The sequence below is a fragment of the Poecilia formosa genome, unplaced genomic scaffold, assembly GCF_000485575.1.
Source record: "Poecilia formosa unplaced genomic scaffold, Poecilia_formosa-5.1.2 Scaffold66, whole genome shotgun sequence".
Taxonomy (NCBI): Eukaryota; Metazoa; Chordata; class Actinopteri; order Cyprinodontiformes; family Poeciliidae; genus Poecilia; species Poecilia formosa.
The window spans coordinates 823050-845723 of NW_006800005.1; the positions used below are offsets into that span (position 1 = coordinate 823050).

At 42.7% G+C, this 22674-nt stretch overlaps 1 protein-coding gene and 1 pseudogene across 2 annotated transcripts; one reads left to right on the forward strand and one right to left on the reverse strand.

Annotated features, from left to right (window-relative positions):
• Window positions 1-377: 377 nt before the first annotated feature.
• On the reverse strand, window positions 378-8448 carry LOC103139901 (charged multivesicular body protein 1b-2-like; annotated as a pseudogene).
• Window positions 8449-10260: 1812 nt separating this feature from the next.
• LOC103139904 (histone-lysine N-methyltransferase SETD1B-like) lies at window positions 10261-18998 on the forward strand. 2 transcript variants are annotated; one of them, XM_016672838.1, is made up of 4 exons: window positions 10261-10957; window positions 13059-13374; window positions 14166-15853; window positions 15917-18998. In XM_016672838.1, exons 2-4 carry the CDS (start codon window positions 13069-13071, stop codon window positions 17556-17558), a joined length of 3636 nt encoding a protein of 1211 aa, XP_016528324.1. In that variant the 5' UTR covers window positions 10261-10957; window positions 13059-13068; the 3' UTR covers window positions 17559-18998. The 2 variants fall into 2 exon arrangements, with proteins under 2 accessions (XP_016528324.1, XP_016528323.1); XM_016672837.1 differs by having other exon boundaries at window positions 10263-10957; window positions 14166-18998.
• The last annotated feature ends 3676 nt before the right edge of the window (window positions 18999-22674 follow it).

The following is a 22674-nucleotide window of genomic DNA, read 5'->3' on the forward strand; positions in this document are numbered from 1 at the left end:
TCAGAAGTCTTCATATCCTAAAGGAAACATGGTGCAGGAAATGAATAAATAAAATTTAAAAACCTAAAAATATAAATGCATTTCAAAAAGGTCACTTGCATTTTGTACATACCTGATAATCCACTAAGAATGAGGCATCAGCTGTTCACAGTGCAGCTAATTTTCCCCCACACTCATCCATGTATCGCTTGGAACAACAAAAGTCTTTTGTGACAAAATTAAAAGTATTATGTATTATTATTATTGTAATAATGTAAAGTGTTATTATGAAGCTGTGCAGTAAGAAGCAGGACTGTAATCATCCTCTTACCGTGCTCACCGTTGTTTCCTCACAGGAGGACAAAGAACAGAGTGTGTAGGCACATTGCTCTGTTTGCTATTTCGATTCTTTTCTTGTTTTTTTTTTTTTGTTTTGTTTTTTTTTGCTTGTATTTCCGCTGGAGTTCTTCTTTCACTTGCGTTTCCTTTCATTTATTCATCCGCCTCCTTTTCCACTGCGTCTCTACGACGCTTGGTCTCTCACCTTAGACAGTCTCTTGGAAAGCTCCTCCTGGTTAACAGAATTAAAACAAAGCACTTTAAAAAAAAATATCCTGGTTCATAAATTTAAAGCGAGGATGATTACACACTCCTCTCACCCTCCAGCAAAGATTATTGAGTGTTAGCTGCAGAAAAACCACTGAAAGTCCCCACAGGATTACTAATGACTGGAGCTTAAGAAAAGCTGGAGCTCGAAAGCCTCTGCGCTGCGTTCACGCTCCTGTTGCCACCGAATGTGGAGCGGAGCTAAATGTGATCAAAAAACCCCAGAATGAGATGCTTGTTCCTTTTTCAAGGAATTAAACCAAACTGAACGCTGTGAAAACATTCAGCCTTTTCTCTTACTGCAAAAGGCGTAAAATATGCTTCTGTAACATATTTACCACCAGAGTAAACATGTTATTCCAAGGGCAAACTAAGGCATTGCTTAGGTCCGCCAGGCCAGCAGGGGCGCTCTTTAAATTCTTCTACGGCATTCATCTGTTCTTGTTTTCAAAAGCTGAGCTGCTGCCATCATTTCTACTGATTTATTAGTTGTGTTTTAATCATTAATCATATTTATTCTAACTTGTTAACTCCATGCAGGAGTATTCACGCCATTTGAACTTAAAAAGTGAAAAAGTGCAATTTGTTGCTTTAAAACCACAAACATCAAAGCTTTTTATGTGATAGATCAACATGAAGTGGCACATTATAAACTTCTAGTTTATAATCTGGTTATAAACTATCTAGTTCATATACTTTGGATCAACATTATTAGATACTTTTTCTTCTTTTGCTCTTTCTTTTGGTTTGTTATTTTGTTTGTATTTCCTTTTAATTAATGTAAAGCATTTTGAATTGCCTTGTTGCTGAAAATGTCTTTGCCTTCCACCGGTAAAGAAAAGAGCTTTTCATGTTATATTTTTTAACAAGTAAGAATAAATATGGAACATATCTGTATTCACCCCGCCGGGTCAATAATTTACAGCCAGTGGAACCAGAACTTTTTCATCAATTTTAATGAATTAGTGACTTAAAAAAGCTTCTATATCTTCCTCAAAGCTACTTATAAGTTAGGTTTGTGTTATTTTGACACCACTAGAAAGTAGACTGAAATAACTTGGTAATATTTTGTGTTTTTGCAGTGATTAACAGCCTTCAGGAGGCAAAGCAGTCAATCTGAATCTGCTGTACCAATGAGCTGATGGGAAACTGCGAACAGGTCTCCTTCAGGACCTTTTCTTCTTCTTGCCAGTCTATCAGAAAAGCCAGACTGTGAAATGTATGAGTAACAGTGGTCCTGTCAGCAGATTCAGCATAAAATCTGCAGCGTTCCTGGCATCACCATGAGTTTCTTCCTGGCTGATTAAAACGCTGCAGAGATCCAACAAATCCATTATTATTCAACGTAAAATGAATGGCATTTTATTCAGCAAGTTATGTTTTAACACTACTCCTTTTCATTCAAAACCTGTCTTTATTTTATATGTTCATTTTAAACTGTAAATGAATTAAGTAAACAAGTAATTTGATAAATATTTAAATTAATGCTCTCAAACTTTGTAGATTTTCATTTGGAAAGTAGAGTAAAACATTATAAAACAGTCGGTTTACTTGTATTTCACAATCACGCTACAGAAACTTTTTTTGGTGTCAATTTCAAACAAAACTTCGGACGGCTACAGAAACTCTGTGCAGCGTGAAAACCCCCGATAAAAAGTTGAAGAAGAAGAAATAATTAGATGTGTTCCCCTTCATGTGGAAGGTCAGCCACAACAGGTCAAGCTGATTATCCATGGAGCTGTAACCAAGCGTATTCGTCGAAAGTTGAGTGGAAGGAAGAACTGTGGTGGGAAAAGTTGAGTTACCTGCTCGGCTGAAGCCACAGTGGAAGTCACGGGGGACGTCTGTCCAGGAGGAAGCGCCAAGCTGAGATCCAACCTTAACAGAGACAAACGTGGTTTCACAGGAGGACAAATGTGATAAAATAAACTCCACCTTCACTACAGACGTCTCTAACGTCTCTGTCTTTGTTTAAAATCAGCTACGGACCAACCAAGGACCTTACCCCGCTTCGTCAGCCATCTCTCGCAGAAGCATGTCCACTTCGTTCTGCAGACAAAGAGATCGAATCATGACCCGTCAGCAGTCTGGGAACTAACGGAGGTCGTTACCTGCGGCGTGGTGAGCGTGGACGTGCTGCCCATGGTGTCTTCCATCAGCACCGCCTGCACGTCCATCGTCTCAAAGTTCCTCTCAAACTGGTTCATCAGGGCCGAGATCTGAGCAGAAGGACCAAAGAAACTCAAACTCACGTAGAAGCATGACAAACAGACAGGCTTCAGCTTTTTTCCGATACTGTTGGTAATTATGGCTTACAGTTTATAAAAATCCAAATTATTTGACCGTGTTGTAGCCCAGACAACGTGGAGGCAGAAGGCTGACTCGACAGTTTTCCAGCAGTCACTGACATGCTCCAGAAGCAGGGAAAGCCACTACAGGTCACAGAGGGCTGCGTCCAAGTATATTCATAGAAAAGTTAAGTGGAAGGAAGAAGTGTGGTTGCAAAAACAGGGATAACTGTAGCCTGAAGAGGATTGTCAAGCAAAGTATATTCAAAAATTTGAGGGCAGCTTCATGGACAGAGCCTGGAGCAACAAGTCCTCTTTTCAGATGAAAGTAAACTTTACGTTTCATTTAGAAAAGATGTGGAGAGGCGAAGAATAAACGCCGCTTGAAGGGGGAAGTTCCCACAGTCGGTGATTAGTCAGGGTGCCATGTATGTCATCTGCTTCTTGTCGGTTCTCTGGGTTTTCTAACACTGCCATTTACTAGGACATTTTAGAGCTCTTCATGTTTCCTTTGGCTTAAAATCTTAATGAAGATGCTGGTTTTTATTTCCGGTGGGTCTTGGTACCCGGCCGACGCTGCCACAGATACTAACAGCTGCTTCAGTGATCAAGGTAGCTCTGGACTTGACTGGCCAGCAAAATGGCGGCATGGCGGTGATCACCACCATGCCGCACAGACGCAGTATTGAAGGCTATTACGGACAATATTTCTTTTTTTTTTTTTATTGGTCGTGTGTAATGTAATGTTTTATTCTTCTGAGAAACGTTTTATTATCTGTAAGCCATAATAATAAAAAAATTAACAGAAAGAAACACTTCAAATACTGCGTATCTCCGTTTGTGAAAAAGTTATTTAAATTCATTTCACTTTTTAAGCTTTTTTATTTGGATCTCTGCTTACCTTTTCCAAGTTCATGCTTTTCAGAGTCGCATCCATCGATTTAAAAACTGCTGACATGGATTTAGTGACCTGGGTGGGAAATGCACAACACACAATGCTGGTTGTTGAAGACAAAAAAGAAAAAAATCAACACAAATAAGTGCAAATAATAATAATAATAAAAAGGAAAACATGAAAACGATTACTCCTGACGTAACAAACCTAGAAGTGCTGTATCTCTATCTGTCCACTAGGTGTCGCTTTAACTCTTCTACCCAGGCGCCTGATCGCGCTTAGCGCCTCTTATTTTGAAAGCCTCCTTAAAAGCTCAAGGATTACGGATTAATATGATGAAAATGAGCCCAGACTCGGCTGAATGAGGCGCTCTGAATGGTTTTATGACTGATGCTTTCGTGTGCCTGCTTAAGGAGAGGCGGCGATGAGCAGAGCCTCTCGGAGGAGGTGGGCTTCAGCTATACAAGCTCACACCCTCCGACTGTCTCTGCAGACATTATTAAATAGGATCATTTCTATAAAATGGCGCCTCCGCCATAGAAAACTTAAATTAAAGCAATTTTGAAAGAGGGCACCTCTCCTAAAGAGCGACGAGCTAATTGCATATGGCCTGAAGCACATCTAATGACATTATGTAATTGCTGTCTTTTTGTATGCCTGTCTGCTAGTCTTTTTTTTATGCTTACTCGGGAAATGGCTTCTTTTTCTGTAAAAAAAAAAAAAAAAAAAAAGGGCTTCAGAGTAAACACTGAAATCTATACGCTCAGTAAATTGTGAGGTATAAAGAACTCGCATCTTAAGATAAGGGCTTTTTGTTATTGCAGGAGGTTTAATTGGTGGTTTATAATTGGGCCTGCATGACTGCTTGTCTCGTGGTTCTATGATGAAGTGGAAACCTGTCTAAAGTTTGTTTCTCACTCAGTTATCCCCTCTTTGTGATAAATAACCGGATTTTTCAGGTATAAATAACGAGTGGATGGATGTATTTCTACAAGCGTCTGATTCTTTCGTACGTGGCTGAAGGAGAACTATGAAATATTTTTAAGCAACAACTCTGTTTTCCAGAGAGAGTGTGAGTCACTCTGAAGATACACGGCCTTGGGAAAGTATTCATGTCTATTAAAATTCTTCCGATTTTGTCATCACACAACCACAAACGTCAACGTACGAGATGCAGCAGATACACTTCAGTATTTCACAACATCAAACTAATTTAAATATTAGTCAAAAACAAGGCAAGTAAACACAAAATGCAGTTTTTAAATTAAGATGTCTATTATTAAGATAGGAAAAGATCCAAGCCTACATCACCCTGTGTGAAAAAGTGATTACTAAACTGTTAAAACATAACTTAAAGGGATAGAATGATGTGTTTTCCAGGCACATGGTGACATTTCATAGGATAATCAAGTAACTATGTTATTTTCAGTTGTCATAAAAACGCAATATACATCAGATACGACTTAAAAGAAATTTTACTTCCTGATTTAGCATCTTGAAATTGGACCTCTCTCTTTAAAAGCTCCTGCTCTTTCTGAAATTCTGCCTTCAGGAAGTCATCACAACATGGCTCCTCTATTCACCCTTTAGCAACGTTTTTACCAGCGTTTTTCTGAGAAGTAGCTCCTATAGTGAGCTCAGCTGATGCTCAATTCCGCCAGCTGTTTGCTAATTGCTGCTGGCTAGTCTGAAGGAGCTGAGTGGGAGAGGGCTGCTCTGGGAGGTGGAAGCCCAAAAACTGCAGCTCTGAAGAGGAGCTCCATCTTCAAGGCAGAGCTAGGTCCAACCAGGCGATTTGCACAGCTGAATGGTTGCCATGGAGACTAAAGGATTTCTCAAAGGAAATGCTCCAGGTGTGTTTATGATGAGGGACTAAAATTATAGCAAGAAGTTCAGCTCATAAAAGTAAATTTTGCATAATACTATCCCTTTAAAAATGTGTGTTCATGCAAAACACTATGTCTGACTTGAAACTACATCCTGGACAGATGTTCCCTACTGAGAAAGATGGGGGTGGAAGCACCTCACATACCCATAAATGAATCATCATGGTTGTCGGGGCCAAATTTACAAGGATGTGGACCCCTGAGCTGGAGCCTGTTTTGGTGCCCTTTCTACTAAATTATTTCACATTCCCCCTCCAATACATCAGATGCTCCACAAAAAATGTACTCTATCTTCATAATTTCCAAATAGTTGAGTATTGTTTATATTCATATGCACCTCATATGAACCTCTACGTTTTGCAAAACACGGCCTTCATTTAAAAAAAAAGAAACTAAAAATCTGTGTTGGTCGTGGGATACTGCCCCTGGCCCAGATGGTTGTACTGTGACAAAATCTGAAAACGTTCATGGGTAATGATGAATACTTCAGAAAGACACTACAGGAGTCCCACTACTCTCAAAAAAGATAACATCTGTTTTTGTGTAAAAGAAAAAAAAAAAACCTTATGTAAAACCAGCGCTCATTTGCAAAGAAAACAGAGAAAACCTGGTTCATAGTGACAGCAGTCTGGACCCTAGAGGCCACAGCGTCCACACGGGCACTCATCCTCAGTAAGTTAATGGACTGGTGCTTCTGACGGATGGCGTTCTCTGCATGGATCCTAGCTACCTCGGTGTTTCCCTTCTGGATAGCCTAAGAAACAACGAGGCACATTTACTTCCAACAAAGGCTACAGCTGTACTGTAGCCTGTCATCTGTTAGACACAAAACCAACCTTCTTTGCTTTCGCCTTTTCTGCCTTCTCCTCTTTGTCACATTTCTTAGAGTTGTGCTGCAGCTCCTTGGCAGCAATCTTGAGGTTAAACAAGTGTTCTTGTAAAAGCTAGTCAAGGGACAATTTACGACAATATTCCAGTTATAGTGGAAATGATGTTTTTACTGACGCAACAGTGGAACATTTGGTAAATTAAAGCCAGGTCATTGCAGGGGACAGAAGGATGTGTTTTTTTCCCCCCTTTTCTTTTTGAGAAACTAGTCAAAAATTAACCAAAGTCATTAAACATCTCGGCAACAACACAGCGAGCGGGCAGCTGTCACTGTTTTCCTTCATCGTTCAATGACGGAGGAGGGGAGAAGTGGGGGAGAAGTTACAAGGAGCGTGTACGGCAGGGCTAGCTAGGGACCAAACACAGTTTATGGTTAGCAACGGTTGCTACAGTGTAAATGTGTGTGTGTTCCGCGGTGGGCGACAAAGTACACAGAAAGGATACTCTCCATGTTCGACATGGTGTGGGTGGCTTTCTGGGACGAGTTAGGTGCTGTTCAAAAAGACAAAGAGTCATTCAGTCAAGCGCTGGCTTGTTTAGATTTTTTTTTTTTTTTTTTTTGCAAGTGTAACGGGAGGGTGCACTTGTTCTCACTTCCGCTTTTGTTTATGTTCAACGAAGCGGCAGTTTAATGATAAACAGTAAACCTAAGACTTATGTTTTTTTTGTTTTTTCTTTATAGCTAGCATTAAAAAGAAAAGCAATTATGATGATTTATCGCAAGCTTAAAGTCGTCTTCAGTTAATTTAATCCGTAATATTATTTTGACGTGTAGTTCGGTTTCACATTGATTTGTAAATATTGTTTAATTATGCTAAAGTTTTATTATAGAATAGAATAGAATAAAATAGGACATGCTATATTGATCCCAAAAGGGAAATTGCTTAATTATAATGATTTATAATTTTTTTATTTCATGTATCTGAATTAAATATTTCTCTAATATTTAGTTATTTTGTTTTAGTTTCAGAGATTCCTCCTTTATTGACGTCTCCTCTGTTGTGTATTTTTGTTTTTGTTTTCTTTTTATGCTCTTTATTACATTTTCGCACAGTAAATAGAGCTTTGTCTTACGGACTATATTTTCTAGATTTTATTTCATTTTATTTTTGCTTTCCTGATGCCGGGATGCGCTAGAACCGACTAGATCCCAGTACGACGGCTGGAGAACGTTGGGTGAACTATCTTCATTCGCCATTATCTTTGGATGAAATTGCTGCCGCGTCTGCCAACATTTCACCGTCGTCACACATGATCACGATCTGCACGACGTGCTCGCGCCCTCTACGTCACGACTGTTCGAGAAGTGGACAGGCGCGCGTGTCCAAAGTTCTATGGTGTCTAAAAATAGTTTATAACCGGTATCGGTAGGTTGTGGGACATGTCTAGTGACGTCATTAGTGCTTTTTTGTGAGGGAGTAAATTGACCTTTTCTACAAGGCTGCTTTGATGTTTCCGTGCGTGCGTGCGTGCGTGCGTGCGTGTCGACGCGCTCAGTCGTGTTTATTTTACTTTTTCATCCATTATTTTTAATTACGCCTGTGGAGAGAAAGGCTGGCCAAACAGGATTACAAAAGATGTTTGTGTTTGTATGCGTGTGTTTGTGTGCGTGTGTTTGTGTGTGTACTAAAGACATGGGACATAAAATGTGAGTATTAGGAGGCGAAATAAGGATCACTGCCCAGATAGAAAAAGGTTCCAGTGGATGGACGGCGCACTGGCCATCCGAAAAGGGCTGGGGACGGGGCGGTGGGGGATTAGCGCTTTGGTCTGGGGGAGGGAGCAGAATGGATGACTCATACTGTAGACAATCTCCTGGACATTTTGTGTAGACACAGCTTCAGATAGAGGCCCAAAGATGTTCCTCCGAGAGAGAGAGAGAGAGAGAGAGAAAAGGGAAGCACATGAGAACTGTTTAAAAATTCAACTCTCTAAAATAAACAGCCAACAGGATTCTGGTGGCAGGATTTTCTTTATTATATGGCTCACCACCCAGGGCGCCAATACTGAAGTGGTCTGCTGCTGAAGATTATAGTTTTATGTTATTCACTGATTTCTATTCTATACTAAATTTATTCACACTTTCAATGTTTTTAAGGAATTTCAATTGCATTTGACTCACTTTAGATGCAAGTTTGAAATATTTAGTTTGGTCCACCTTGAACTGGATTATGCCACACTGAACAGAGATTACTTGATCTATCATATTATGTTCCACACTGTTTACAGATTCCTTAAAAACCTGTTTTGATTTGTGAATCCTTAACTTCATTTCTGAAATCTAAAATGGCACTTATTCATGAAACAGCCATGTTGTGGTCATATATAATAATGTGGAGGGCATAGATTTGGAGGCAGATTTTAAATATTGGAGCATTACAATAATGTTTAGGTTACATTTTTTTTAAATGGCCACCATCTTAAAATAAAAAAATGGAGGTACGTCATAACAAAAGTATTTTACCCAAAACAGAATTTTATAATTTTTTCCTTTACTTTTTGTATGCAGCCACTTGAAAACGTTAACTATCATATTATACATCATCGGTCGAATTGAAAACATTGCCTTCACCTTCAGGTATCCTGAAGTTCCCCAAAGCCCCAGCTCTGAGCAATGGGGTCTCTCACAGCTTAAATGAGAAGTTGTTTTAAAAATTTACAGCTCAACCAAGAGTACAATTGTAAATCCAGCAACTGGAAGAAAAATGAGAAAAGAAGAGCCACTCACTGGTAATTAACGTCGCTCTGTGTGAATTCACACGTTTTTCAATTCAAGCCCCTATTTTGTCCCAACACAATGCAACACATTTCTTTCTGTACTACTTTGTAAATGTAAACAAACAATTTCAAAACCACATACCCATACTAGTATGTATGAGATTACTTTCTATTGCAAACTATTGTTAAGAATTATTATGATAAATGGTCAGAAAATGTCTCAGTTCTGATGCATTTATTTACATATAAATCTCTGAAGACTTTGTGATACACCCTGTTTCCGTTTATTGTATCTCTGATCCATGTTTGGCTAGTTGACTCTTATCAAATCTAGACCCCAAATCAAACCAAAACGCCTCTAAGTGCTGGAATATATTTATTGGAATCAAATTATCAGATTTTCTCACAATAACTTATATTAAAAAAGAATATAAGTTATATATAAGAATATTTAAAAAACAATTAAAATCTTAAGTTGTCAAAAGGAGTATGAATCATCCACCTGAACTGACTCATGGCTAATAGGATCTCAGTAAATTGCACTAAAAAAGCAAAAAATGAACGTATTCCTTCATTTCAGCCAATCACGCACGTTCCTGTGTTCCAGATGTGACGTGAGAGGTGTTAGCCAAACAGGAAAGGCAGAAGAGTGATGGCCGAAAGCAGGTTCGTTTTTTGTTTTGTTTTGTTTTTTTTAACAAAAAACGGGCAGTTGAATATAAATGCAAAATATGTATTAAGAATCATACACTTATAATAATGTCTAAGCACGTTTATAAAGTTAAACTGTGAAATTATGTTTTAAAAGCACTTAGTGGATTCTTCTTCTTAAATCACTACAGGAACATGTTCACATACAGATATGCGTCATGCTTAATTGTTACAGATATGATGGGCCGTGAGCGGCGGCCATATTGGAAAATAAGTAAGGTCTGCTCTAACTGAAGAGTAAAACTCTTGAATTTTTTTTTCTGTATTTCAGACTGAGAACTCAGAAAACTAAACTTTCGAGAGTAAGGAAAACACACCATAATGACTGTCTTATTTGTGGCTGTCATGGGGATTTAAAGGGGTGGCCATTATGTCCCGCGGCTCTTCCATGGCGGCGCCTCTGATAGCCTATTGACTCCTAAACTCAATTTAAGCAGCACACCTGCTCATATTAGAGTATATTCTCCTCTTAACTAACTGGTTATTATTTAATAAACGCGGGGTTCACACACAAATTAGTCATACACATTCATACTTACACACGCAAAGTAGCTCTTATACGGTAACGCCCTCTTTTCCCATCGTTATCGTTGCGAGCACGCACCTCCACCACACATACACGCTTCCCCCCACCCCCAGTCATAACTGAGTGACGGCAGGTCGCCATGGAAACTGCGTTACGCTCCAGGCGGCCGAGGGAGAGAAAACAAGAGCGCGAGGAGTCGTTTCACTCCTCATTTCAGCACCACGCGCCTCCGGGACAGCGCCCGAATGAACTCGCGCGTAGATTCGAGCGTCGCGTGCCTTATAAGGGACAGAGCCGAGTCAGCACCAAGTCCGACCGAAGTGGAGTGAGACGTTAGACAACAAACAAACACACACACACACACACGAACTTCTCCGAACCTGTAGCTCGGTGGACGGTGAAGGTCTTACTCCACCCGCGAGCCAGGAGCTAGTCGCTCCCTCCAACAACACAGCAACAGGTAAGAACCCCCCTTTCCTCCACAAGGCTATAGGTGAAGTTTTTAATCTGCTAACCCTGACCCTGCGCCGTTTGCGCTTAATTGCCTCCCCGGCGCATCTCAGGTGTAAATAAGTGGATGATGAAATGATTAGCGGGAGGGCAAAGCAAAACCCAACATGACTCTTCTCAAAACGCTCCGTTTCATCTTGTTAAACTCTCTAAATGCAAAACAGCCCAAACTTTAATACCCAGCAGCTGGGTAGGTAATCAGAATCTACAAGCTCTGTTTATTCTTGGACATTGATAGTCTACTCACGTGTTTTTTGCTCAAATCTCAAAACTTTATGCTGTCAAAACCAGAAAGTTGTTTTTTGTTTTTTAAGGCTTATGCTTACCAAGAACAACAAGAGGAACAACATAGCTGTATCTAGATTTGTTGACCTGTGGGCTTCTTTAGGTGGGGTGCTCAAAAAGCAAGCGGAATACGTCTTTTGTAGATGATGTGTTTACATCTGTTTCGCATGCAGCTCAGTGCAGGGAGCCTGAGCTTTTTGTTGTGTTTCCAGTGGCCATAGATTATGTGCGTGCTGAGCCGATACGCCTGGATGAGTCACTCAGCCTGCAAGTTTGCTGAAGAGTGCGAATATGGGAGGATTGGGGAGAGAGGATGGAGGGGGGTAGAGACACAGGGATACAGGGGCCAGCAGGAATATAGTCCTGCACTGTCTTGTCTTCTCAAGACATTGCTTTGTTGTGCATGTGGTCAGAGGCAGCACATGGGAGCCCTGTTTATTGATTCAGGATGTGTGACTGTTTCGCCAATTGATCTTGCTGAAGTTGGATGCAATTGTCTCATCAGATCAGATAACTTCTTTAATGTTGTTGTTGTTGTTTTTTTTTTTAGGGCTGCCGTTTGCTGCTTTAGTCTCCGAACTGCAGTGTCGCTCCAGTGTTTGTTGATGCATGCAGTCTGGATTAAATTATATCCATACACTCCCCATAATAGATTGTTTGCGGTTGTACCAAACTGTAGCCTTCTGGTGTCAGTCAAGCTGATACCAGAAAGCATCCCATTACTGCTCATTAGTATCCTGGTCTTTAGCCCACTGTTATTGACAAATCATAGCAATCAGCAGCACTCAGCTGTAGCCCAGAGTGACAGCTATTGATTAAAGCAAACAAAAGATCATAATGGGCTAGCATGAACCACAGTTGCTCATTCAGACATGAGCGCTCGCTCCGCAGAAACACTTCGACAGGCTCAGGCAATTGCACACTTAATCATGTTACACTATACCGCCTGGGGAGACTTTGGTTGGATGCAAAGGAAAAGCTGTGTGCAGATTAAATGGGGGATGTAGGAGCTCTGGGACAACTTCATGCAGAAACGAAGCTCATAAAAGGCTAAACTAAAAATGAATAAGCTGCTGTGAAATTGTTCTGGTGAGTTTTGTAACTTTCAGAGAGGTGTTTTAGTAAAGTTTGCCCTTCCTCGTAGGAGCGCTGTGCAAGTAGCGTGTGCACATCATGTGCTGCACACACAAAAACAGATGTGTGTCTTTAATTAGTGACGTTGGCGTGATTAATGCAGTCTGCTGGTGATGACTCATTCCGATTAACCCTTGGTCCCCTGGTGGAAAACAAAACAAAAAAAGATTTAAATTTAGAACACATCCATTAAAACAAGCTGTGCCTTTAATTTTCTATGTGATAGATTCTAATCAGGTAACAGCAAAAATGAAAAAATAAAAATTACTGATAAAAAAATAAAATGGCATAAGTTGTAGGTGGTAAACACTGTAATGTGTTTCTGGCTTCAAAAACCACCCCTTAATTTGTTGTTGGGCAATGGATGGATATTTATCCAAAGCACATTTCTGTGCTTTGCTCCATGTGTCAGTTTAGCAGCACAGCAGTTACATTAGCATTGTAGGAAAGCTGTCAGCCAAGCTGTGACTTGCAGACAGCAGACTGGCAGGGAGCTTGCATCCGAGCACTACAGAGTGCTAAGTGTGTGCTTGTGTGACAAAATGCGACTGCATGCGAGTTAAACATGTAGCACCTCTTGATGAGGAGTTGTAATAAAGTGTCATTACCACCCTGGCGCTCTTCCCCCGCAGGGCAGGAAGCATGTCTGAGAAGAAACCCAGCCAGCGGTTTCACAGCCTGAACTCAGAGCAGGTGGAGGTGCTGCATCAGGTGCTTTCAGAAGTGGTGCCCATCCACGGCCGCGGGAACTTCCCCACACTGGAGCTGCGACCCCGTGATATTATCATAGCGGTGCGGGCCAGGCTGCAGAAGCAGGGAATCACGGTCAGAGATGTCCGTCTGAACGGCTCCACGGCCAGCCATGTCCTGGTTCGGGACAACGGGACGAGCTACAAAGACCTGGACATCATCTTCGGAGTGGAACTGCCAAGCCAGGAGGAGTTCCAGGTGTGAATTCTTGTGTGTGTGTTTTTTTTTCTTACACAAGTTGAGAAAAAGCAGGCATTAGCATCAGGTCTTCTATTTTTATTCCAGCATTAGATGTCCTATACTGTGACAGTTAATGCTAGCCTCCGATAACAGCTGAGGAACATTTACTTTGATTTTGTAAGGCCTGCCTTGTGCTTGACTGCACCTCTTTACTCTTAGCAAAGCACTTAAAGTTGACATATGGAGTGAAATTGATGTGCTTTCTTTTAAATTCAGAAACTTTCCATCATTTAGCTGCACTTATATAAGCAAACAAAGAAGTGTCACATTTAGGCCTTAGCTACATTGCTCAAGATGTTTTTGTTCTCCATTGTTAAAAATAAATTATTATAGTCTGTGAGATTTTAATCAAAAACACTGTGATACCAGTGCCACAGCAGTAGGGGGCGATAATAATCACCATGAATAAAATCAAAAACAAAATACAAAAAGTATTCAGAGAACAACTGAAGATGCACTAGGCCAAACACTCAAATAATTGTAGCTCCTCTTTTTCTAAACAATATTAATTATATGCTTTTAGTTATTACATTTTTTATGTTACATTGAAATCTAAAGTTAGGGCTCAACAAGTGCAAAAAAGGCTGTAATTTCAGCTTTTGGAAAACAGGGTCCAAACACAGCTGTTTCCATTTTAGAAAATATATCTGGTCGCGCGAACACTGCTTTAGTTAAACAAGGGAAGCAAAACTACACTGGTCACTGTCAGTGGTTGAAACTGTCATGTTGTTGACCTCTTCTTCCCCCAGGTCATCAAAGAGTCCGTGCTGGGCTGCTTGCTGGACTGCCTGCCCATCGGGGTCAACAGGGAGCGGATCAGCAGCGCCACAATGAAGGAGGCCTATGTTCAGAAAATGGTCAAAGTTTTCAACGAACACGACCGCTGGAGTCTTATCTCGCTGTCGAACAACAGTGGCAAAAACCTCGAGCTCAAATTCGTGAGTGCCCTTCGGCGCCAGTTTGAGTTCAGCGTTGACTCCTTCCAGATCATTCTGGACCGACTCCTAGAGTCTTACATGCAGCAGGACGTCATGCACAAGCTAAATGCTGTTAAGCTGAAGGACCAGTCAGCAGAAAGTGAGAGTAACTCCTTTTCACCTGAGCCCAGTCAGACCTTCGCTCCAGATGCAGAGAAGCCCACCGTCCACTCGTCCGATGAGCAAGGGGGCAAGCTAAGTGGGACAGAGCCGAGGGAGGAAGTGCATGAAAAAGAGTCTCAGACCGAATTCTCACAACCAGCTGAGCATTCAGAAGAAACGAAAAGCTCCAAAGGAGACAAAGGGAAAGCATCTGCAGAGATGGACTTGTCTGAGCACAAAGGCAACCTGAATGATGAAGAAAAGGCACCAATGAACGCCGGGTTAGAAAAGAAACAAGCTTCTGATGAATCCGAGCCACCGGCTCAAACAGAAGCTAAATGTAACTCTGAGCTTGTAGATCAGTCTCAGCCGTCAACGACAGCAGACAAGCTGGAGGAAACGAAGTCCTGCGATGGCCAACAACCAACAGGTTCAAATCTCAAGGAAGCCTGTGTCCAGAAAGAACTGGCTGACTACACAAAACCGCTTGATGAAAAGAGAGAAATCGCAGGGCAGATGGGACGTTCTGATACGCCTAATGCTTCTAAAATAACTCCGGCAGAGTGTCTAAACCTTGCAGAGGAGTCCGACAGCACCGAGCAATCTGATAACACAGACTTATCTGAGCATTTCATAGAGGATCAGAGAAGCAATGAGGCAGATAACACTCAACACGTGTCTGCCTCGGACACATGCACATCTTCATGTGCAAAGATAGAGGCGGGGTTAGAAGATGAAGGCAGAGTGGAAACAGAGAACAGGGAGCAGATTGAAGCAGAAAGGGAAAGTGATAGAAAAACGTGTGAAATCACACAGGAGTTTTCAGCATCAGAGGAGAAACATTTAGAAGACACACAGAGTATTGATTGTTCCTGCTCCACCTCTTCCACTCTTCCACTCTGCAGCACACGGCCCACTGACACGGACGATACACTGGAGATTCACAGCGCACAATCCACAGGTAACTCAGAGGAAACAGCTAGCCCTTCTGATCCCATCAGCCCTTCAGATACTCAGGATAATTTACCCACACCACCTGGCCTTGTTTCTGACAAAAAGACCTCCTCCTCTCCTTCTTCTAAGGTCTCTGACAGACTGTCTCACATGGTGGTGCTTAAACATTCATCCCCGAAACCCCCGAGGCGGATGTGCAGAAAGGTCACGCCTAGCGCTCACTCCAGCCGAGTGTCTGAAAGTGAGCTTGTTGTTGCAGCCTACACAGATTTAAACCCTTGCCCTGCAGGTGAATCCAGCAAAGAGTTTGATGTGAAGCCAGTGATTCCCACTTCAGACCCTTCAACTGTCCCAACAAGTATCTCTCTCAAACCAAACTCTGGACCTGAACTTGAGCTTTCAAGTTACTCATCTTCAACAAGTATCTCTCTCAAACCAAACTCTGGACCTGAACTTGAGCTTTCAAGTTACTCGTCTTCAGACCCTGATCTTACCTCAGCTTCTGATCCAGACCCTGAGATACTTTTTCCATCACCTCCAGACCCCACATCTCCGTTACCTCAAGAAGTATCTTCCTCTAAGATGGACACGACTGATTTGTCTGAATCGAGCCTGAAAGAGACGTTAAACACACCCACAGATATGGATGAGCAAATTCGGTCCTGCATGAAACAAGGGGTCTTTGAACCCAAAGAATCAGAGCCTCTTGACTCAGCGGACACACCCAGCACCAACACCCATGACCCTGAGAAAAAAGCTTTAGAGTCTCCAGCTGGGACAGGGGAACAGACCAGAGAAATTAGCTTGAATCAGCCAAATGTCACTTCACAAGAAACTACTCCTAGTTTACCGTCTTCCCATACCATCATCCCCCCAGTACTCAGCCTGTCTCCTCCTCACTACACACCCTCGCCCCCTTGTCCCAGTCCTCCACCATGTTTGACTCCCCCATCTCCAATGTTAAGCACCATGAGCCCAACGAGCTTTAGCTCTCCACCCCAAAGTTTCAGCCCAACCTCTTCTTGCCTCAGCTCACCTCCTTACCTCACTCCTCCGATGCTCAGCCTTAGCCCTCCCCCACTCTGCGCGACGCCGCCGTCCCCCTGCCTCAGCCCTCCCCTCCTCTGTTTCACCCCGCCAGCAGAGTCTGGTGACCTTTTACCTCAGGGATCTTCGGATACAGAGTCTTTGATAATAAATGCAGACGAGAATGAGCATGGCGACCTGTCCTCTCCTCAGTCAGGAGTTTCGCCCTTAGAGTTGGAGGAGACAAAGGAAAATGGTTATATCTCCTCTTTGCCTCAGGTTGTCGAGCCTGTCTCTTTTCCAATCACAATTCCAAGTTCCACCTCACCAGTTCTGCCTCACCCTCAGCCTGGGGATTTAGCGGTACCAACCCCTCCAAAAGCCACTGAGGCATCCATCACTGTGCCTGATGATAAAGACGTTCTGAAAGCAGCCCCAGAAATAACTGACCTGTGCAGTCCCTCTCAAGCATCAGATTCAGTGCCTGCAGTTGAGGTCTTGGCAGAGAGCATGTATGGGGACTTTGAGGCGGCAATGGACCACCTGCGCTATCGGCTGATTGCCACCAGAAACCCTGAAGAGATCAGAGGTGGCGGTTTGTTGAAATACAGCAACCTGCTGGTCAGAGACTACCGGCCAGCCAGCGAGACTCAGATAAAGACGCTGGAGCGATACATGTGCTCGCGCTTTTTCATTGACTTCCCTGATGTGCAGGAGCAGCAGAGGAAAATTCTGTCTTACTTGAAGAACCACTTCATCGGCGAGGAAAGGAGTAAGTACCAGTACCTGATGACCCTCCGTCGGGTCATAGACGACAGCACGGTGTGCCTGATGGGACACGAACGGCGTCAGACTCTGAACATGATCACAGTTCTTGCTCTGAAGGTTCTGGGCGAACAGAACATCATACCCAACACAGACCATGTGACGTGCTTCTACCAGCCAGCCCCATACCTTGCCGAGCACACAGCCCCGTATCTGGCAGAGCCTAGCTACTGCAGCTACTTCATACCACAAGGGGGATCGACTCTGCTGTACCAACCTTACCCTTTACACCTCCACCCACAGACTGGACTAGTCTGAGACAATGTGGCATAAAAAAACACACACACAAAAGATTGAGGGGGATTGTGCTCACCACAAGGGAAGAGCTGGAGAATGGAAAACTAATCCAGGGATGAACTGTTTGGTCTATAATAGACCTGTGTGGGTGGAATTGAGTGGGTTTCACAGTAAACTTCTTGAGAACTCTATAAGGTTCTAACATGATTATATGTAATTATATCCGGGCTTTGTGGGAAAATAATAATTCTTCCGATATTGTTCAAATTCCAGAAAATGCCGTATGCACTGCATGAGTCATAGGTCTTTGGTCTCCCTGGGAAACCAACTGTGCTGTTGACATTCACACACATCCAAACACACATGCCGGTGTGTGCGTGCACACTGCCATGTGGACACACACAGACACACAAACACACTTCCAGGTTCTTAAATTGTTGTTCACTCCTTTCATGGTCTTACTGTGTTGTTCTTAATGCGTTTGTTCAGAACGTGGACCTTGCCTGTGGTTGATATTGTGCATGGATACATTAGGACTGTTTTTTCACTGCCAAATACTGTGTGACTACTATGCTTCTCAGACAGTTTTATGTAACTTTGTCAGTCCTTTACAGAAGGGATGTTTTATGAAAAAAACAAACAAACCACAGCGTGACGGGGCTACCAGTGTGCGCAGCGTTTTCATGAGAGGATGAAACACTGTAACGCACTCAACGTTAGATGATGCATGAGTAGCTTAATAGATCACATTTAAAGTCAATTAAAGACGTTTAATTTATTAGAAACTGATCTATTTTTGCAAGACTTTCCGAGACTAAAAGTACTGGTTAGTACCAAAAGAGAAATGCCAACAACAATGCCTTTGATGTAGACTGTACAGCATATCGGTTACAGTATTTCTTGTGCAAATACAACGTATTGTTTTCAGGTAAACTGTGTTACAATGTAGTGCTTGTTTCCTTTTCCCTTGTGGAATCCTTTCTGTAACCATGTGAGTTATTGTACCATCTTGTGTTGATTTAAATATTGTTCAAGTTTACTCAGTGGAGGTTGCCATGTTATAACCATCTTTGGGTCATCATCAAACAACGCAGGTACAGAAGATCTGCCGTTGCGAAAGAACTTTTTTGCGTAAACTTGCATGATCGCTGTCTGATTGCACCATAACCAACACCGATTGAGTTCAGACAGCCCATTTGAACCTGCGCAACAGCAACTACGGCCAAAGATGGTTTGGTTTGGAAAACAAGTGCCTAACTGTGAGACATCGTTGGCATGTCTTTATCTTACTGCACTGTGGGTGTTCAAGGGGGTGGGACCAGGGCTGGGATGGGTCTATGTTCAGTTGTTTGACCCCTGTTACTGCTGCCCATTTTGATGTCTTCTTTAATGTAGTCCTTTGTTGTATTTTATTCGTGTACGTTTTGATAAAATAAAGGAAAACAAATCAGCAAACCTCAAGGTGTGAGAGAAGCTAACTTCTTTCTATAAAAAAATCTAATATTCCTGTTTTTGTTTAGGTTATTTTGTCTTTTTCCATGATGTACACTCAATCCCCTCCTACAGCACCATTCCCCGAAATGACACACTGCACAACTTGCGCATCTTCCCCATGATTACGCTCTGCAATGATCCACTTAGGCGTGACCGTCAAATCACTCCGATGCCCGGGAGAGCAGCCCAAAGCTGCGAGATTCTGTGTGTTTGAGGCCTCTTATCGCAAATTACCTGTCCTTCAGATGTGTTGGGAGCCAGATGACGCACAGGCTACGCAACACGGCGGGCTCAACAGTGTGTAAATGTGAGGGGAATGTGGTTTGGGAGGTGTGATGCAGAAGGGAGAGGCATAGAAAGCTTATGTCTCGTTGCTTCAGATGGGGAGGGTCCGCCTCCAGAGGCAGGATCAGGTGGCCTCTGTCTGCTCCCAGTAATTGAGACGACCCTCAGTGTAATGAGGCAATAATGCTACTTCCTGTCTTTCTTGTCGGCTTTCGATTTTCCTCCATTTTGTCACCAATCAGAAACCTTCCGCGGGTTAGTGGCCATCTTTTCAGCTCAGTCCAGGGACGTAGAAGCACAATCTCTCACTGCAGAATCCAGCGTTTCATATCAGTACATCTAGAAAAGGAAATAATATTTTTGACAAACTTAGCAGTCGCACGATCTTTGGCACCCTTGCTATCTCATTATACCAGTTGAAAAGCATATTGTCTTCTTCTGTTACATTTCACAAAGTTCAGACGATTATCTTTACACAATCTCTACAACAATACGCCCTTTTCACTCCTGCTCACCTCACAGGTCTTCTACTGGACTGAGGCGACTCTATCCCTAACTGGAACAAGGTTCGGTTTGGGTCTGGTGTGTTGATTTGACCGGATGTTTTGGGTCATTTTCTGCTAAAGGAGTCGTGGCTACCTAGTTTCAGCTCGATAGCACATACAGTCTACAACATTTTCATTCAAAACTCAGTTATATTTTAAAAAAAAAACATGTGATGCCATCCTTTCACACCAGAAAACTTGGAGGAGAATGAAGCCCACAGACCCTCCACCACAACTGGTTGGCAGGTGCTCGTTTTCCAAAACCCACATAGAGAGTTCAATCTTATCGGACCAAAGTTATAAACTTCCCATCTCTGAGTTTGCGCCTGTAAACCAAAAGAGACATTTGTTCCTGCCACACCTTGCTTTTTATTGTGCCTAATCATGGAGACAAGGTGATCATAAAATGCTTCTCGTGGACCTTGCTCCAATCATGTTTACCACATTTCCAGTCATTTCAACCTTCTATTTATTGCTCTGATTGTAGAAATTGGCAAGTTTAGGCTGCTTCCATGAAGCCATTTCCTCACTTCTATAAAGAAAACACTTGCCTTATTTGAACAGGTTATTTTATCTCATACTTGGTGTTTTGGAGGTCATGGATTTTTAAGAAGTCTGATTAACTGAAAAACTAACACATGCATTGCAAAATAATTCAGTTACATTTGCTTCAGATGAGGTGAGTGGGTTTGTAAAAGATTGATTTTTTCCCCCTTCTATTGACTAAAATATAATCAAGTTAAGGGTTGAATTTTTCAGTGTTAGAAGCTTCACTGTCACTGTTATAAAAACAGATTCATTTCAAGGCTTTAGACGCGCCTCTAGCAGCCACAAATGTCTGTTTTTTTTTGTTGTTTTTTTGCTTGCACCAATGTTCACATGTTTTCCTTTTCTGCAAGAGAGAGAGAGAGAGAGAGCCAGTGATCCAGTGGGGTCTGCATCATTGTCTCACAGACCTCCAAGGCACTCCTGTCCACTAGAGGTTTCCATAGAGACACAGACAGGCAGCACTGTGCTGTGGGCGCAGAGAGCGTGACAGAAGACAGGGAAGACCCACACACTGAATACGGGGGAGTAAGATACAAAAAAAAAAAAAAAACAGGGAAGACCCACACACTGAATACGGGGGAGTAAGATACAAAAAAAAAAAAAAAGCAGATACTGAGAGGAGATTGGGGGGAGGGGGGAGATATGTAGACAGTGGATATAAAGATGGATGAGACATTTAGAGGCGAGGATGAGATGGGAACAGCGCATCACGGTCAGTGAGGGGCGGGGTGACAGATAAAGCCAGGGGAGAGCGTGGGAGGTTGTCAGGTCTTCAGTCACAGGGGAGTCACTGAGAGGTGGCTGCAGTGACGGCAGCCGTGATGTCAGAGCCGGAACACACACACATACAAACACACACACACACACACACACACACACACACACACACACAGCTGCATGCACATCAATTTCCCTAATGGCCTACCCACCCGTCTACGCTCAACAAACATTTTCTAACCAACAGAAAAGTGCCCGTCCCTCACTTTTACATCCCAATACATCAGATGTGAGAGCAATGTAATAGGCGCGTGCGCGCGCGCGCGCGCGAGCGCTGCACTTCCTCGACGCATCAAAAACCTGAGGCGAACCTCCTCTGCGCGTGCGCCGCCGGTGTGCGCTCCGGTGTCACGCCGGGTCTTAATTGGGTAAGAGATGAAACACGTTACTCCGTTTGAAGTGTGAGTTCAGATAATTATGTCTGCTGGCCAATTCATCCCTCGTCGCTTCCTTGATTATATTCCTGAAAATTAATTTCTTCATAACCTTCAGTTGCCGAACAAACTCCATGCTAGATCCTTGAAACTGGATAGTAAAATTAAAATAATAATCTATATATGTACATACACACATATACATAAATGGCTTCCTGAGTAATCAGTAATAGAAATCCCATTTAGGATGAATTGAGCAGATTTTATCCTCCCGCCCCCCTGGCGGGGCGGTGAATTTGGAGCATAGTATCCACCATTCATAACTTTGTTTTCATTCACTACAACACTCCCCACCCACATCCTCCACCCTACTCCTCAAACACATGCCCACAGTGTGCCTCCCACCCACCTGCTTCTTCGCTTGCTATGACTCAGTCCTCTTCCAGCTGAGGATACATGAGGATAAAACCCTTGATGAAAAACAGCCAAGAATATCTTTCCCTTTTTTTTGTACTCACAGAAATGGAACGATTGGCAAGGCAGCGGCTGATGATGCCATACCCGGCCCTCATTAGAAACACTCACACAGACTCACGCATCGCCCTCGCACACTGAAAAGGGTGTGCTCCATGCTTTACCCAGTCAATTCAACCCTAAAAAGAAAAAAATAAATAAAGTAAAAAACAAAATAAAATGGGGAAGGCGATGCCGAGTGTTTCAAAAATAGTCCCTGATTTCTCCAGATAGCAGCTTGTGTCATCACGACTCTGTGACATGGATGGATGATTTCTTAAAGGCAAACTTGCCAACTACATACACGCAGGCGCAGGGCCTTGGATGACAAAGCCTTGAGGAATCAGAGCTGTCAATCAAACTAAATGAAGCAATTTGCACTTTTTTAACCCCCCTCCCCCCACCTCCGCCCCCGTCATCGTATTTAGAGAGTGCCGCGATCTATGTAACTCTCACCTTACAGCCAATCGGAAGCCGTGTTCACCAATGCAAATCATGTCTGCGCCTCCCGGCAGTTCACTTGTCTCCGTGGTGCCGATTCTATTTTTGGGCTTCTGGGTCACTGAGACCTGACTTTGTTAATTATGCAAACCAAATGCC